At 38.4% G+C, this 19,089-nt stretch overlaps 1 protein-coding gene across 3 annotated transcripts in view; it reads left to right on the top strand.

Moving 5' to 3' along the window:
• KCNH5 (potassium voltage-gated channel subfamily H member 5) overlaps positions 1 to 19,089 on the top strand; it is a 307,440-nt gene that overhangs the window by 86,894 nt on the left and 201,457 nt on the right. For all 3 annotated transcript variants that reach the window (XM_007095216.3, XM_042989854.1, XM_042989853.1), the window contains one exon: positions 10,990 to 11,416. In XM_007095216.3, the coding sequence (XP_007095278.1) occupies positions 10,990 to 11,416 (427 nt within the window). The remainder of the gene's footprint in view (positions 1 to 10,989; positions 11,417 to 19,089) is intronic.

Raw genomic sequence — 19,089 nt, 5'->3', positions numbered from 1 at the left:
GAATTACGTAAAAGTCATGTTAACATGGTTTCAGCTCTGAGTCTCCAGGCTGAGTGTGGGGTTATGCAGGGTCAGTTCTCTAGTTTTTAAGTCAGGATGGTTGTCTCCTTGGGAGAGGGTACAAAGCATAGTTTTCTGGACTGCTACATAGACTGCTATGAGGTCAAATCTATGGAAGAGGATGCCTGTTGCTGCCCTACTCATAACCAGTGATTTCTTCCCTGTATCCCTCTGAGATATCTAATGAGAACAAACATGGCTTATGACAGTCTTGTGAGCATGAATGCTTACTTGGTCAGCATTGCAGACAAAAATATGGACTTTACAATCAGATGCCTGGTGTGCATTTTTCCAGAAGATGCTAGTTTTCACTGTGACTTGTTTGTGCTTAGGTCATTGTGTTAGGCAAAATCAGCCATCTTAAGTTATATTCACATTTATACACAGGCTTATACTGAGTTGTGAATGGCCATACTCAAAATTTTTTGTTTGAGCTTTTGCAGATGTTGTAATTGTTTTGGCCACAATGAGTGAAGAAGCATAGATGATAGAAGCTTGCGCAACAGTTATTTTATGATAGTTACAAATTGTTAGACTAGCAGAATTTTTAACTCAAATATAGTCCTGCTAGAATTTTAGAACCACTTGAACTTTTTGTGTTCTGTATTAAAATATAGCTAAAGTTTAATAATAGCACATATATTTAATGCCATTTTCACCTTTACTGACAAAGAAAGTAATCATATTTAGGGAATACAATTTCCACGTGTAGAAGCCTGTCAGTGTGTGTAATAAAGTTATATCACTAAGATTGATAATTTCTTCTCCTTAGTGTGATTAGTAAGCCATGTACTTTTCATAGTAAAAAATTTCATAGTAAGCCATGAATTTTGAGATGTGGCAGTATATTCAGAAATATAAAGGAATAGCCAAGAGGGATTTATTTTTCTCTCAAAGTTATCCTTTAAATGCAAAAAAAAAAAAATACCTTTTGTGATTTCATTCCTCCATTCATTCAACAGATATATATTGAGCTACTTCTTTATTCTAAATATTGGGAACCTCAACAGTGAACAAGCACACAAATCCTCCTTATCTTCATGGAACTGTCAAAGAGAAATTGTACTGAACACTTGTTAAAAATGGCAAGAAAGACTTCATTCAAGACTATTGTAATAGGAAAGAGAGATTGAACTCAACCATGCTGAAACAGAAGGCAGAGAAGTTGGTCAATGTGATTAAGCCATCTATATTTGCTAATTGCTGTCATCAAAGTTAAACTCCTACCTGCCCACAGATGCTGAGAGATAGGGGTACTATTTTTCTTGATTATGTTTCAAAAGGATGGCTCCCAAGTCCTTGAGAAAGACATTCCTGGCTTGTACAACTGTCAAAAGTCTGGGAGAAGATTTATATCTCAAAGGGGCAGAGAAAGAATTTATAATTGAAAGTTTTCTAAAGTCAAGTCTCTAAGAAAATGGAGGTCAGGGCCTAGAGTCAGGAAAAAAGCCCGTCTAAAGTTTAATCAAGGTGCATTAAGGTTGTCTTGGTCAGAGTTTTTATTCTGGTGGATAAAAACAGCAAACATGTATGGAAAATTTAAGAAGTATATATGTAATTTCAGATAGTGATATGATCTATATACAGACATAATATAGGGCAATAAGATACAGCTAATAACTGGGATGATCAGGAGTTGAACCATGTGGGAAAACATGTACTGGGCTAAACTGTTAGGTTAAGGTTTTGTTGCTGTTGTTGTTGCAAAGAAAAGAGACTCAAGTAACCTGAAGTGATGGGAGATATAAGAGCAGGCATTTTTTAGAAAATTGGAAAAGAAACATGGGACCTTAGGAACTAATGTATGGTCCTGGACTATCAGAGCTGTGGAAGCCGTGGTCCAAGGCAGCCAAGTTGTAATATTAGGGGAGTGAGCCTGGAAGTGGATGTTGGGCCAGAGAATTGGGTAGGGAGGAAAAAGTTTACAAAAGGGGAGCTACTACTCTTTGACCACCTTCTTTGCATGTCTCCCAGGTTTGCTTTGAGATTGCATCATCTTTTTAGAATAGCCTTAAAAACCACATTGTCACATATTATCATTATAATTGTTGGAAAAGGACCACTTTTAGAAAATGGTTTTGGAGGACATGACTGTTCACCGTCCTCTTCTATTTTTCCAGAATTTGTAGATCTGAGCGTTCTACTATTAGTAAGATTCACTTAGTCCTGTCAGTATCCTCTCCTGCCTTTTCTCTACTGACTGAATTTTTACCTTCTCTTCTCCTTTTCTTTATCTCTTGGATCTCATCCCTGAATCTTCATAACTTTTACTACCTGGTCCATCATGGCCACTTCAGCCTTCCTTTGTTTCAACTCTCACTGCCTCCTCCATTATTCCCTCAGCATTTCCTGGACCAGGTACTTATGCTTTAAAACAAGGGCCTTAATCTATTTGAAGATGGGGATAGTTAAGGGAAGTCTCTGAAGAAGTGATAGACATTTAAGCCCAGACCTGAGAGATGAGTAGACGTTAACCAGGCACAAGGGGTGATTTGTAGGTTCAGGAGAGTGCTTTAAACATCATGTTTAGAGACTCCCAGGTGAGAGAATATGACATTTTTGAAGAAAAGAATTAAGTTTTCTATGACTGGAGTACAGAGAGCAGAAGACAGAGATGCACAAGGCAAAACTATAGAGTTAGGTTGCATTAAGGCGTTTGGATTATTGTAAAGGCAGCAACAAGTTATTGAAGAATTTAAAGCATCCTTCAACTTAGTTTGCTTGTACATGTATCATAATGTGTGAAAAAAAATTGAAGCTTCAGGCAATATACCTCTTTTTAGGGTGTGTATTTTGGTCCTGCTTTATATTTATTATGATCCAATTAAAGAGAAAGTCTTTTCCACAACAAGAAGCACTTAAAAAATTAGTACATTATGGATATTACTGAAGATAGATGTCTGCTCCTCATCTATCTATCTATCTATCTATCTATGCCACTGTGTTTTGATAAGAATATAAATTGGCTAAAACAGGTAGTATGTACAAGTTATCTAAATTGAGAACCTTCTCTGAAGCATGTTAACTAATGTATGGAGTAATTAGGATTATTTCCCCATGGATCTCTTGGTAGCAGGAATTGGACAAGTGAATTTTGAATAGAAAGGAGGCAATAGAATTTGTTATCTGGGTTAAAGGTTCAGATAATAAATGTACTTTGCAATTTTCTTTCAGTCTTTAGATTGTGTTCTACAATAGAAAATGGAAATGCACTATGTAGTCATTCATGTATATAATCTATTTAGAATAAGGACCCAATGCTTATGAAATGGAGCTTATTACTGTTTTGTGGTTTCTATTCAGTTGCTTGCTATGGTGCTATCCATGAAGATGAAATAACTATTAATTATTAATACAATATCAGTGGTGGAGGAGTCAGAAATTATTATGAGAGACTTATGTATTGGTTAGTTTATTCTTTAAATAACATATTCATTCTTTCAATAAGTATTTGGCGCTTACTATTTGCAAGGGAGTGCTAAATAAAAGGATTAACAGAACATATACACTCACAACTAAGGCACATGTCCTGAAGGGAATGTACATGGTCCTTTGAGACTATATAATGGAATGACCTGATCTAGACTGGAGAAGAGTTTTCCTGGAGAAGCAGTGACTGAGCTGAGATCTGAAGTATGAAAAAAGCTAGCTAAGCTAAGGATAGAGAGCATGAAAGACTAACAAGTGCCTAGGCCCTGTGTCGGAGGGAGCATGGCATATCCAAAACCTGAAATTTGGATGAAGAGTGAGCTGAAGAATGTTGAAGGATGAGGTTAGAGCGGTAGGCATGGGCCACACCATGCAAGTCTGTGTGAACCAAAACAGATTTAAGAACAATGGGAAGCCATCATATGATTTTAAACTGGGAGTGATTTTGTAAAGTAACTCTTTTTTTCATTAAAATTTTTTAATGTTTATTTATTTTTGAGAGAGAGAGAGAGAGAGAAAGAGAGAGAGAGAGAGATACACACAGCATGAGTGGGGAGGGACAGAGAGAGAGGGAGACATAGAATCTGAAACAGGCTCCAGGCTCTGAGCTGTCAGACACCCGGCTCAAACTCATAAGCCGTGAGATCATGACCTGAGCTGAAGTCGGATTCTTAACCAACTGAGCCACCCAGGTGCCCTGAAAAGTATAAGAGTTACATAGGGTTCAGAGCAAATTGGATGGGGACAAATAAAGGACTTGAAACTTATTAGGAAACATCTATAGATCCAGGAGACAGATGCTAGTAGCGTGGCCTTAGGTAGTGACAGTAGAGATGGAGAGAAATGGATACATCTGAGAGATACTTAGGAGCTGAAATTAACAGGGTTTTGAGATAGATTGGGTGTGAGGAATTTCAGAATACTTCTGACAAGAATACTTCTCAGTTTCTGGTTTGCTTAATCAAATGGCCAATGCTGACATTTGCTTAGATATTAAAAGAGGACCAGAGATATAGTCTGGAATGGGAGAAGGGGGGAGGAGTTTCTTGTAAACTACCTTTCTTTACTTCTTTCTCTTTCTTTCTTTCTTTCTTTCTTTCTTTCTTTCTTTCTTTCTTTCTTTCTTTCTTTCTTTTCTGTCTTTCTTTCTTTCTTTTGAGTTTTCTATTCTCGTGGTATATTCATTGGCATGGATCTATTCAAAGCAGAATAGGGACACATTTCCAAATATAAAAGATAAATAATGTCTAACATTTATATGTTAAATTTTATTTTACATACCCATATCTTACCTATATTGGACAGTCTTATTAAAATGAGACCTTTGTATCTAGTGGCAATCTATATAGTCCCTAGTATTAAGTCATACCAAGTATGAAATTCTATGCACATAAACACATAACAGATATATTTTCCCCACATTTGTATCAGTTTTTTTTTAAGTTTATTTATTTTGAGGGAGAGGGTGGGGAGGGGTAGAGGGATGGAGGGAGGGAGAATCCCAAGTAGTCTCTGCCCTGTAAGTGCAAAGCTCAACGCAGGGCTTGAACCCAGGAACCTTGAGATCATGATGTGAGCCAAAGTCAAATGCTTAACCAACTGAGCCACCCAGGTGGCCCATTATCAGTTACCTTTTTTCCCTGCATCACAAACTACTCTAGAACTTGATGGATAGTAACAATCACCATTTCTTTAACTCACAAGTTTTTGGCTAAATTAGGTGGTTCTGCTAAGTTGGGCTAGGTTTAACTTATCTTGATAAGCTTGCCCATGCATTTGTGGTAAACTGCTGAGTTGCTTGGTAGCTGACTGATCTGGGATGGCTCAAATGGATGATTCAGAGGGTTGCTTCTGTGGTCTTTCATCATTCAAAAACCTCATAGGTATTTACATGGCAACTAAGCTGGGTTCCTAGACCTTGAGTGGAGGTGCTATGCCTCTTGAGGTGTAGGCTTAGCACGGGCACAGAGTCATTTACACCACATGCTGTTGGCCAAAGCAAACCATAGGGCCAGCTTGGATTCAAGGGTTGGAGAAATGACCTTATTTCCTGGAGGGAGGAGCTGAAAAGTCACACAGCCAAGCAGTGTGGATATAAGAAGGAAAATAACCACAGCTAAATTTTTTTTCCTTGCAAAAAATCTACCACAACATCCTGTGTGTGGGAATGTAAGATGTAGGTGAAACACCATGCACTGGATTTTACAAACCTGCATTCCTCCTCTGTCACTCCCACTTATTTGTCACGTATCTTTGTATAAAAAAGTTCTTGGAGCATCCCTTTTCTCTTTATAAAGCAAGAAGGGAAGAAGGTAGGAAAATATATTAGCTGATAGTAGCCATTTGCCTACTATCATTAGTTATGGTCCAATGAGAGCATTGATTTGTGTTTTAGGTGGCTTTATCATTGAAATATATGATTTTTATGCCAATAACATCCCACATCTCTTTAGTGTGGGAATCCATAAAAATATTGAGGAGTTAATACCTCAGCGATATGTGCTGGATATTGTTTGCTGTGCTCCTGTGGCCTGAGGGGCTTGTCAAGTAAGGAAATAAGCTGGAAAGGCAGAAGACTGATGACTGAAAGTTCTCCATTAACCCTGCTGTGTTCTATTATGCATTTCATGTGTTTGAAATTCTCTTCCACCTGTGGAACCCCAGGGATTTGTGTGCTAAGAGCTCAGAGGTTGGGATAGAGGCAGAAATCCTCTGGACTTCAGAGGAGGGCACAGAAGGTCTGGAAAATGTGGAGTGAAATGAAGCAGAAAATAAATGAGCACATAAAACTGGTGGAAAGTACAGAATCAAGAAATTGTTATTAAAAAGGTGTTGGTACAGAAGGAGTCCATTTTTTGAGGACTGGTCTAAACAAGGAATTAAATACTATTTGTGGCCCAATCTAAAGGTTGTGAGAGTGAATCATAAGTAAGGAAAGTCTCTTATTTTAATACAATATTGAATATGACCCTCCCTCAAAAAAATCACATGATGCTGAAGAAATCACGAATTTGAGTTGTGTACTATGGTGAGATATTAACAACACAGCAGTGACTGCTGGATTTTCCTTAACGTTATTTTTTATGTTTAAATATAACATGCTTAAAGAAAATTACAGTTTTAAGTGTAGAACTCAAAGAATTTTCACTAAGTGAGCACATGTAATGATTACTAGCCATATTAAGAAACAAAATGTTGCCAGAATCCCACAATCCTCCTCATGCCCATCATAGTCACTACCCTTCCCCACCAACAAAGGGAGCCAGTATCTTGACTTCTAATTCCACAGAGGAATTACACCTGTTTTTACACTTTTTGTACGTGAAAGCATGCAGTATACACTCTTTTGTATTTGGTCTTTTTGCTCAACATGATGTTTTTTAGATTTATTCTTGTTATTGTATATAGATAGTCTGTTCATGTTTATTTTTGGATAGTATTCCACTAAATGTATGAATGTTTATTTACCCATTATACTGGTGATGAACGTTTGCATGATTTCAAGTTTTAAGTATTTAATCGCATTTTATGTATTTATTTTTTTAATGTTTATTTGAGAGATAGAAAGGAGAGAGAGAGAGCACACGCACATGTGCGTGCATGTGCGCACAAGTGGAGAGAGGCAGGGAGAAGGGGAGAGAGAGAATCCCAAGTAGTCTCTGTGCTGTCACACAGAGCCTGACGTGAGGCTCGAACCCACGAACATGAGGTCATGACCTGAGCTGAAATCAAGAGTCAGATGATTAACCAGCTAAGCCACCCAGGCACCCTTTCATCACATTTTATTTATTTTTTATTTTTTTAAAAAAAAATTTTTTTTTCAACGTTTATTTATTTTTGGGTCAGAGAGAGACAGAGCATGAATGGGGGAGGGACAGAGAGAGAGGGAGACACAGAATCGGAAACAGGCTCCAGGCTCTGAGCCATCAGCCCAGAGCCTGACGCGGGGCTCGAACTCACGGACCGTGAGATCGTGACCTGGCTGAAGTCGGACGCTTAACCGACTGCGCCACCCAGGCGCCCCCATCACATTTTAAAAGCAAGTTGTTTCAGTTTGAGTTTTGAGGATGATTGCATTAAATTCTCTTTAATACAAAACGATAGAGAATGAGAAAGTTAAAACAGCTTTCCAAATAAAGCAAGCTTGCTTATTTGCATATTAATACTTTTGAATAACAGTTCCTGATTTTACAAGTCCTTGAAGGGTACACTCCGGACAAACTCAAAGTGAACCTTGGGGATTATGTTTGGGAGCAAACAGGAGTTTGGTTTGATGGGAGCACTACTGAGACGCACAGGCATAGTGGAGATGACCTGGCAGTCCAGACAGAGGTGGGGCTGGGCACCTTGAAGGCCTGCCCTGGAGATTGTGGTTGATGTAATGTCTGTGATGAGTCCCTGGAGGGTACTGTGTATTAGAAAGATGAATCTTGCAGGGTTCGTTGGGGGTAAGGACGGGAAGACTGCACAGCGGTCGGTTGTTGTGGAACAGGCACTAAGAATCTGAGGGACTAGAAGTATCAGGAGCTAATACTTAATCCTGTAGGTATGAAGTAACAGTGAAGGTTGGAGAGGTACATGAATAGATAGATGTGATTTAAGTATATACCAGACCGGTGGGCTGTGTAGTGTGGTCTGAATTAAAGGGAGTAGGAACAGAGCTAGGGTGGCTGATAGGCTCTTCCGGTGACACAAGGAAGAAAAAATATGAAGTCATGACCAAGACAAGGCCTTGGGAATAGGGAAGAAGGGAAATTTTTGAGAGGTTTATTAAGTAGATGTATTTTGAGCACTTGCTCGTGTCCTGTGATAACATTTGATAACCAGCTGGGGGTGGCAGGAAGCTCAGCCTCAGGTCTGAGGGACAGGGCAGGTAATGATGTCACTCATGACAGTTGGTGATGGAGAACTCATTCAAGTGGAACAAGGGATTCCCTGTGGGACCAATTACCTTGTGAACACCCATGACACATTTAAATGCAGATGTATAGTGAGTATTTGGCCTCTGTCAGGAACTCAGGAGACAGGACCAGTGAATCATCCATATAGAGAAGTCAGTAGAATCATGCATATGCAGTAGATCAGCCAGGAGAGGGCTGAGGAAAATCATGATGAGAACCCTAACACATCACAGAAGCATGGAGAGGGGTAGCCCTAGAAAACGATTTTGAAAGAGATATCGGTTGGGGAGTTGGCAAAACCCAGGAGAAAGTGGTGTCATAGAACCTGTGGCAGAGTTTGCATGCTTGCAAAATATGTTGTAATGTTTAAGTAGTGTTAATCATGGCCATAGAAAATGGTGCTTTTTGATTAAGTGGGGTCCAGAGCAGGTATCCTTTGGGGTGGACCATCTCCTTTTGGAGAGCTCTGCCTATGTCAGAGATCAGGAGGGTTTGCTCTGCCACTGTTTGGACCTAATTCTAGTAGGCCCTGATTTTCACATTCTGGTTGAGAGTTGTGACTTTTTTAGTTCGAATGAGGATAACGATTTCCTCTCTGTTTTTTCTTCTCTTCATTTTTAGAGAAAAAAACTCAGGTAGAAATACCTTTTCTGTGCAGTATTTTCACAGCAGTATCATAGTTCCTTTAAAATTTTAAGCTAGCTAGAGAAGTACGTCCATAGCAGCACTGTTTTAATTTTTTAATTTAATGCTGTTTTGAGTTTGTCATGCATTTGGACTATGGGTTTCTTCAGAGCAGAAGCAAGGCATATTTATGTTCATGTCCCCAGGGCCTAACTCAGAGGTTGGCCCATGGAAGTGCTTAAGAACTGCTTATTTTTGTCTTCATTGTTCGTGATTACACGGCTCCATTTCTGAAAGCCTCCAAGCTCTCTTGACTCTTCTTGCCTTTCTTTTTCTTTTTCTTTTTCTTTTTCTTTTTCTTTTTCTTTTTCTTTTTCTTTTTCTTTTTCTTTTTCTTCTTCTTTTTCTTTTTCTTTTTCTTTTCTCTTTTATTTTATTTTATTATTTATTTTTTAATATAATTTATTGTCAAATTGGTTTCCATACAACACCCAATGCTCTTGCCTTTCAGTATCTGTTGTCAGTAAATTATGCCAATTCATCTTTTGAATTTTCATAATTCTGCTTTTTTTTAACTGCCTAAAGTTTGGTATCTGTTTTCCCCCCTCAAGTGTTCAAGCAAAATGAGAATTTATTTTAAGGCTGTACTGATGCCACAGCATTTGAGAATAGGAACTGAAATAGAGCCCAAGGTATTGAGGTTGAGACAGAAAACTGTCAAAATGCTCCTGCTACTCTTTCATTTGTACAAGTTCTCTTGTTTCTACTTCTCTTTGTTCTCTCTATTTCAAATATTTATCTTGAAAAATTTAAATCATATGCTACCTACCATATGGGGTAGAACATAACCAAATACATTAGTAATCCTTTTACCTTAACTGTCAAGAACTTTACAATGCCCAAATTAGTCTTATTGCTGTCACATCTGTTCCACTATACCAACCAATTCTTCTGTGTTGGTCAGAAGGAAGCTCAGGGTAAGTTATGCTAGACTCCTTGTCTCCTCTCTGGGAGAAAAAATTAGCAATAAGGGAGTCATGGTCTTCATGAGTCTTGGAGGTGAGGGTCAGACGAGAGGCTTCCAGATCACAGCTCTATATTCCCTACCTGCATCAGGAGTGAATTTATCGTCTTTCCCCACATGGCTTATTATGTGCTTCCAAAAAGAATAATTACGGGGCTTTCATTGATTGAAGACAGTAGATGCTGTATTCCCATTTGGATAATGCTGTATTTGGATTTTAAGCTTCTGAGCAAAATATGAATTACCTTGTTGCTGTTCCCTTACGGTATTCTTTTCTGTAACTATTGCTAAAGGATGATCGGATTTTGTAGATTATGTACCCATTCTACGTTCAACTCTTAACTTTTTCAGAGCTCTACAAATTTAGTGCTTATCATGACTGTGACAGGAGGTAGTGGAAGCAACAATGGCATTTGCTCATTGTCCCCGTATGCACAGAAGTATTTCCTGTTTGCTTGCCAGTAAGATTGGGATTCCTTTTTCAGAAGTTTTACTGCTCATAGCTATTACAAAATGGGAAGTAAAAATAAATGTTTTTGAGTAGAGGAAAAGTTTTATAGGAAAGAAGTAATAAAAGGTCTGATTTCATCATCCCATTTCTATGCTCTGTATATATTGCATTTGAGCAATTTTCTCCTTTGTTTTTTTTTTCCTCTGTGCTATTTATACTTCACTTATGAAGATAAATTGGATCTTCCTCAGCTAATGAAAAGTTGTCTTATTTAATAATTCAGAAATATCTTATTTCTTGGTGGAAAAATAAATCTGCTTTTGAAAAAAGTTTCCTTAGCATTTTAGCTTTTTTGTGGACTTGAAGTCATAGCTATATTATGTGTATGTTCTTAGCATATAAATGGGCAATCAAGTTCATGAGGGTAAACCATTGAATTGTTTCCCAGCCTTTTCTTTTCTGAAAGTGTCCTGTCATTTCTTTTCTTTTATTTTCTTTAGGGAATCAGCAGTCTCTTCAGTTCTTTAAAAGTGGTGCGTCTCTTGCGACTGGGCCGTGTTGCTAGGAAATTGGACCATTACCTAGAGTATGGAGCCGCAGTCCTCGTGCTCCTGGTATGTGTGTTTGGACTAGTTGCCCACTGGCTGGCCTGCATATGGTACAGCATTGGGGACTATGAGGTCATCGATGAAGTGACGAACACGATCCAAATAGACAGTTGGCTCTACCAGCTGGCCTTGAGCATTGGGACTCCGTATCGATATAATACCAGTGCAGGGATATGGGAAGGAGGACCCAGCAAGGATTCTCTGTACGTGTCCTCTCTCTACTTTACCATGACAAGCCTTACAACCATAGGATTTGGAAACATAGCTCCTACCACCGATGTGGAGAAGATGTTTTCAGTGGCCATGATGATGGTTGGCTGTAAGTATCTCGTTTTTCTTTTTTAATTACCAAAAAATTATCGTTGTTGGTGGTTTTCCAGGCTCCAGTCTCTAACAAGATTAAAATGAAACTACTTTGTCTTCGGAAAGGTGTTTATTCCATATTATTTGCATTGGTTTAATTTTTATTCAGCCTTAGAAAATAAAATGCAAAATAATACATTTTACTTTTCAGAATGTATTGAGCACATGAAAAACAGTGTTGATAGAGTGGTACGAAAATCGGAATGGGAACTCTTTGATTTAATTCTGTTCATAGCCTTGTAACCAGCAGAGCTCTTTCCAAGGGAAACCAGCATCTAGAAAGGCAGCATCTGGCACATCCCATAGGTTTTGTTGGCAGTGTATTAAATTCCAAAAAAAGCAGCCAGGATATGATGGGTGATACATAGTTTAGAAAATACTTTAGTTAGTAATTGAATTCTTGACTAACGTTGATTTCAGGATAGTTTTCTGCAGGTTTTTACAATTAAGAAGAATAAAAGTTTCATAAATTTAGTCTCCGTAGCAAACACTCTAGGTTAATAAACACTCTAGGTTTAATATATGCTCCTTTGAGAGAATTAAAGGATTAGTAAATACGAGCTCATTTGGCAATGACAAAAGTATCTGGGAGTTAGCAGGCTTCCTGAGTACTAAATGCCTGGATGGTGTTCCTGGGACTAGAATGTTCTCTAAAGGAGTTGAGAGACCATGTGTTCTACACTCAGACTGAGACTGGATTGTGTCAGATCAGAAATTAAGGAAATACGTATCAAAGAAGCTATTTTAAAAGAAGATTATGGGGGAGACTTCACCATTATCTACCCCTTCAAGTTGACTTAGATGATTTATCCAAGCCTAATTCTAACCCCCCAGAGTAACCTTAAGATCATTGTACTGGAGGTATGATTAGTGTTATTAGTACTTGTTAAGCCTTTAGGTCATGGTCATTGGTTTGTGGTATAAGACCTCCTTTCTGAGATTCCATACTGGGGAGGTTTACATTTTTTTTAAAGTTTATTTATTTTGAGAGAGAGAAAAAAAGCATGAGTGGGGCAGGGGCAGAGAGAGAGTCAGAGAGAATCACAAGCAGGCTCTGCACTGATAGTACAGAGCCCAATGCAGGACTTGAACTCATGACCTGAGAGATCAAGAGTCGGCCACTTAACTGACTGAGCCACCCAGGCACCCCTATATTTTGTGAATGATGGGAAAGATGTTAAGAGTCCAGGAGTATCAAGAGGCCTATGAAAAGTCAATGTCTTAGGTCAAAGTAAGGCAGTTTTCACATTTTCAGAGGTGAGAATATTTGATAGCTATTGGAGCACCAATGTTGGCAGTTTAGCTTCCGTCTCTGTGCTCCTCTGTGCAGGTACAGAAACAAGAAGGCACAGGTTCCACTCACTGTTTAAAGAGGTAGACTGAGAATTCCAGGTGCTGTCTTCTTCAGAGGCTTGTAGGAAGAAATATGTTTCTTCATACAAAAAGATCCTGATGATTTCTTAAACTGTTGTCTATATACCCAACTTGGTAAGATGTATCGGTGCTTTATAAATTCAGAAGACATTTTGTCAGATGTGGTATTTATTACTATACTACTTTTTGTATTATATAATGCATTTTGCCTTACACTTGAGCGTAGTTAGATTAAAAAAATTTATTTTGAAGCAATTATTGATTCACTGGAAGTTGCAAAAATAGTACAGAGAGGGCCTTTGTGCCTTTTACCTAGTTTCCTCCAATAATGACATCCTGTGTAATCCAGCACAAGATCAACATTGGCACTGATACAACATGCGTGTATAGTTCTGTTTTTTTTTAATCACATGTGTAGCTTCCTGTAACTACCACTGAAATCAAGATACAGAATTGTCCCATCACCACAAAAACCTTTCTCATGTTACCCCTTTATAATCATACCCACCCCTTCTCCTAAAGCATCCCTAAACCCTGGCAACTACTGATTTGCTCTTCACCTATATAATATTGTGATTTTGAGAATGTTATGTAAGTGGAATCATGAAAAATGTGACCTTTTGAAATTGGCTTTTTTCAGTCATCATAACCCCTTGAAATCCAACAAAACTTTATTCGGTTCACTTGGGCCCATCCTTTCTCTACTTCATGTGTGGCCAATTATATTGCTGTATCTAAATGTCTTTCTCCTTCTTTTCTTTCTCTTTAGTTCTTGTCTTGATTTCAAGATGAACACCTAGTCTCAAACTTTGTCCTTTTCTTTTCTGAGTTTCTGCTATTTCCTTTTAACACCTGAGCAGTAGTTTTCTGTTCATAAACTAGCTTCTGACATTTTTTTTGTCTGTTGACTTTAGCTGTTTGTTTGTTTTTGGTTTTGTTTTTGTTCTTTTTTTATGCCTCAAAGTCCAGTTTCTATTGCCAAGATCATCCCAGGGAGATGCCTTTTAATTTAGTCCTTGGGTCCTTAGTAATTTAATGATATGTTTCCTTTGAAACAACCCAAGAAGTTGATAGAAAACTGTCAAGACCCATGAAGTATAACAGTAACTTCTCACAATTCCAAAATTTATTAGACACACAAGCTCAAAATATCAACCAAATGTACCTACTGAAGCTATTTGTAGTCTTAGTATCACTTTTTCCCCCTACAATAACACCAAGGAAAACAAAACAAACTACTACTGTTCCCAATATGTGTTATCAGCCATAGATACAGCCAGGGATTTAGCGTCCATCCCATTCTCTCTCTCTCTCTCTCTCTCTCTCTCTCTCTCTCTCTCTCTGTGTGTGTGTGTGTGTGTGTGTGTGTGTGTGTATGTGTGTGTGATGGGGAAGGAGAGTAGGAGAGTAAGAGAAGAGGGAGATAGAAAACAGAAAGGTTCATGCTTTTAGTTGTGTTAAGATTCTAGTCAATCCATGCTGGCTGTTTGAGAAGCACCACTTACAACCTTTTAACACAGTAACTAAGAAAAGTATTTTATCAAAACGTTGATGGAGATACCAGCTGCCTATATTCTGTTGTGAAAAATGCCTATATTCTGTGGAAGAAGTAATCACTACTTGTAAATCATAGCTTCTTTTTCTGGAGAAAGTCATCTGAAATTTCCATGCCTTCTAGCAAAATTGAGAAATTTTAATGGCAACAGTTCCAGTTCCTAGGTCCTTTCTGAGCCCTCTTCTTTCTTTAATGGGCTTTCCTCTCTGACCTGTAGGTCCTTCCCCCCTGATGCTGAATTGCATGCGGACTCCATCCAGGAACACAGTCCCAAGGTTCTCCTTGTTGCTATCAGACAAATCTTCAGACAAAATTTATGACTGTGGCCTCCCTTCAATTCCAGTCACTCTGTGTTCCCTTTTTATCCCTTCTGCATCAGCCGGATCCCAGGGTATTTCTTCTTCCTGCTACCCGGAGATTTACTAGACTTAAATCCTTTGTTCCATCATTTGCCCAAGATGGAGAATCACCTTGCTCAGATTATAGAACTGGAAAAGTTTTTTTGGATCTTCTCAACATATATCTACCACCATGCATTCTTTATCTCAATTTTGTCTCTTCTCAGCTTTGGCATGCTCTATGCCTTGGGTAGAACTCCATGGCTCTGGTAGCAGCCATTACACTACCGCAGGGTAGTTAACTCTCTCTCATTTCTCTGCATTTGTCCATTCATGAATGAACCTGACAGCTCTGCTGACATTCATCAAATTCACTGCCAGAGGACATTTGCGAAAAGATATTTTTGTGTTGAGTTCTACAGCAGTTGTGGAAAATAGCATACTTTAAAAAAATGTTATATTTATTTATTTTTGAGAGAGAGAGAGAGTGAGCAAGGGAGGGACAGAGACAGGGAGGAGACAGGAGACCGAAAATTGCAAGCAAGCCCTGCACTGTCAGTGCAGAACTTGATGCAGGGCTTAAACTCACAAACACCGAGATCATGACCTGAGCCGAAATTAAGACTCGGAAGTTCAACTGCATACTGCATACCCTGCATACTTTTTTTTTTAAAGATCAAGATGTGGGTAATGTCTTTGCTTATTTGCAGAGTAAATATGTCATGATGCCTTCATGAAATGTTCTCTAATCCATTTCATTTGTATAATCTTATTGAGCCCCTAATTATTTTCTTTTTTACAAAGATTAGCAGACTGACTAATTTTGCTTCTATTCAGAAAGCACCTTAGTGCACTGATGATTTGTTTTGGTGACTATAAAACAAAGCAATATGAGAATGGAATGTTTCTGATATGATTATCCTTTTGTCTTAATGTATTTTTATGAATCCACTTTTAAAGATTTATCAGAGAAGCAATTGCTTACTTAGTTTCTTCTTCATTACTAAATGATCATATAAATTATATTTTTCTTTAATCCAACCATTATAAAAATATATACACTTACATCTTTCACTATAATTTTTTTTAAAAAAGAAACATATAAAATAAAATATAAGTTATAAATAACTTTATGCCATGAATAATCTATGTCCAACCATAAATTTTCTCTTTCTCTTTTTCTCTCTCACTTTTTCTCTATTTTTTGTTCATATGCTTGCTTTATTTTGTTTAAAATTTTCTTTTTTAATTTTGTTTTAATGTTTACTTATTTTTGACAGAGACAGAGCATGAGCCGGGGAGGGGCAGAGAGAGAGGGAGACACAGAATCCGAAGCAGGCTCCAGTCTCTGAGCTGTCAGCACAGAGCCTGATGCGGAGCTGGAACTCACAAACCGCAAGATCATGACCTGAGCCGAAGTAGAACGCTCAACTGACTGAGCCACCCAGGCTCCCCTATTTTGTTTTAATACACTGTTAAATACATTAGTAAACATGTACAGGGCATATTTCAAAGGACTATAAGATTTGACTTTGCAGGGGTGCGCCTGGGTGGCTCAGTCGGTTAAGCATCCGACTCTTGATTTTTGGCTCAGGTCATGATCTCAAGGTCATTGAATGGAGCCCTGTTGGGCTCCATGCTGGAAGTGGAGCCTGCTTAAGGTTATTTCTCTCTCTTTCTCTCTCCCTCTGCCCCTCCCCTGCTTGCACTCTCTTTCTCTCTCTCTCTCTCTCTCTCTCAAAAATAAGTAAGTAAATAAATAAATAAAAATGAAAATAAATTAAAATAAGATTAGACTTGGGGTACTTATTGTATTTAAAAGCATTTTTTTTCCCTATTTTTGCCTGCTTAGTTGCTAGATGGAAGCAGCCTGACTCATGTGGTATATGGCAATCAGAATCTGTCCTGGTGGGATGTCATGCAAATTAAATCTTTAAAAGTAAAACAAAGAAAGACTAAAAACTATAAATATGAAAACTGCTGAGATTAATTGGTAGGCAGGTAGTCGTAAAAACGCTAATCTGCAATTTTCAAACAGGGTGTAATAGATGATAGCCCAAACAGTCTAAGAACTCTTGTGTAATTGACTGATACGGTTTACAATGCAGCAGGCAAATGGTTTAGCATATTTAGAAGTACAGCAGGACCATCTGCTAGTGAGATGTGCATGAAGAGAAATTCGAATCTTCATGTGGGTGGTTAAGCCACCAAGGGAGCCCTTGGTTACACACTGGTCACTCAACATCACGCAGAGGAGGCTGATGCCATGCACCATATTCTCCAGTTGATGATCTAATTTAGCATTCTCTGTGGAGTTCAGATAAAAGCCAAGCTGAGATTATAGGCATTGCTTTTATCTCTCCCCATAGGAAAAGGAAATAAATAGAAAATGGTGAGACCCAGAGATTGGGAGAATATAGAATAAGTTGAGGGTGAAGGCCTGTGTGACCTTAGAGAGTCTTTGAATCTCTCTGGTTTTAGTTTTTCAGTTGTGTAATGCAGGAGTTGAAATAAATGACTTTTAATATTCCTGTCTGTGCTAACAAATATTTCAGATTCTGTTAGTGCAGTTATGCCACTGTTCTTAGAGTTGGGTTGGCTGTTGGTAATGAGGTTAATAATGAAATGGAAGACGTTCCACTTACCGGTTTTAGGGTTTTTCATGTATATTACATATCTTGCCAATTTTATTGAGAGTAAGGTGCATCTTTTATGGAATATATTCAGTAATGAGGGGACACTGTCAGGAAACCTTGTAGAGAAAAGAAAATACTGGTTTTGGAAAGAAGAGTGTTTTTTGAATAGAAATTAGGCAGCTAGATAGACTGAAAGACATTTGCTTCAGGACATAAGAGTAGGTCCCAAGGAGAAGCATGTACACCAGACCAGTGGGAACTCTGAAGGATATTTGGCCTACACGGATGTCCAGGCAGGTTTCAAAGTGGACTGGAATTTAAATAAAAACTTGGAAGAAAAAAAGCATAAGAGACTGTTAAAAACTGAGAACAAACTGAGGGTTGATGGGGGATGGGAGGGAGGAGAGGGTGGGTGATGGGTATTGAGGAGGGCACCTTTTGGGATGAGCACTGGGTGTTGTATGGAAACCAATTTGACAATAAATTTCATATATTAAAAAAAACTTGGAAGAAAAAAAGTAGAATGAAATAAAATAAATATTAAAGAAATGCTGCTTTAAAAAAATAAAAGTGAACTGTTGCCCTTTTCCAATATTAAAAAACTATTCTTCAGATCTTAACATGAGATTTTAGGTGACTGAGATACAATCCTAAGTTACATGTTGAATTTTTTCTTGCCCTTGCTGTTGTGGTGTAGGTAGGAAGTGGAGTGTGAACATGCTGATTTTAATTTCTGGTTTTAGATTCAGCCAGATGGAGAGACTTTTAAGCTTAATGTTTATTTTGGAAACTGGGTCAATTCTTTGTGTTTGCTTTACTTCTGCTTGTAAAAAAGATTTTCTTTCTTTCTTTTTTTTTAAATCTCTTTTCTTTAATAAGCTGAGTATCCTATGAGGAAAAACATTTTGTGGAACACAAAGTTCAGGGTTATAAGTACCTTTATTCATGGTTTAGTAGTTGCAGATGTATAGCCTGGTAGTTAGGAAAAGGCTATGTGGTGTGTACTTTATTCCATTTCTTAATCACAATAGAACTTGTATCTTTTGCAGGAATGTTCTTTTATACTCATGTTTCTTTTTATGCCTAGTCACATTTTCACAAAGCCTCTCAGATTCTATAAAGATTGAGTTTTCCCAGAAAACAGGAAATTTTCTCAGTGGCTCAGTAATTAGTCTGGTCTCTTTGAAAGAGCTGGTCTCTGGAACTACCTTGTGTCTCAGTATCACTCAAAATTATTTAATTCATTCATCATTGTCCCGGACAGTTATTAAGCAGACAACCTGGATACTTTGTGGCTCTCAGTAAGTTAGTAGTATGGTGAGTGTCAGACAAGAGAATCACTGAATCATCTTTCTTTCTCTCTCATTCCCTCCATCTCTATCCCCGTCCCCATGTCCATGTCCATGTCCATCCGCCTTCTCTCTCCGTCTCCATCCTCATTTCTATTCCCATCTCTATCCCCATCCCAGTCTCCAGCCCCATCTCCATCATCATGCCCATCCCTGTTTCCATGTCCATATCCATCTGCATGTCCATCCCCCTTTCATCCCATTCCTATCCTCATCTCTATCCCCTTCTCCAACCTCATCCCCATCCCATATCCATCCCTTCCCCATCCCCATCTCTGTTCCCATTTCCACATGCAACTATTTCCCCATCCCCATCCGCATCCCCATCCCCATCCCCATCCCCATCCGCATTCCCATCCCCATCCCCATCCCCATCC

This window comes from Panthera tigris, chromosome B3 (assembly GCF_018350195.1).
Source record: "Panthera tigris isolate Pti1 chromosome B3, P.tigris_Pti1_mat1.1, whole genome shotgun sequence".
NCBI classification, from domain to species: domain Eukaryota; kingdom Metazoa; phylum Chordata; class Mammalia; order Carnivora; family Felidae; genus Panthera; species Panthera tigris.
Note: the sequence above shows the minus strand (reverse complement) of the source record. Positions and strands in the feature narration are given on the sequence as shown.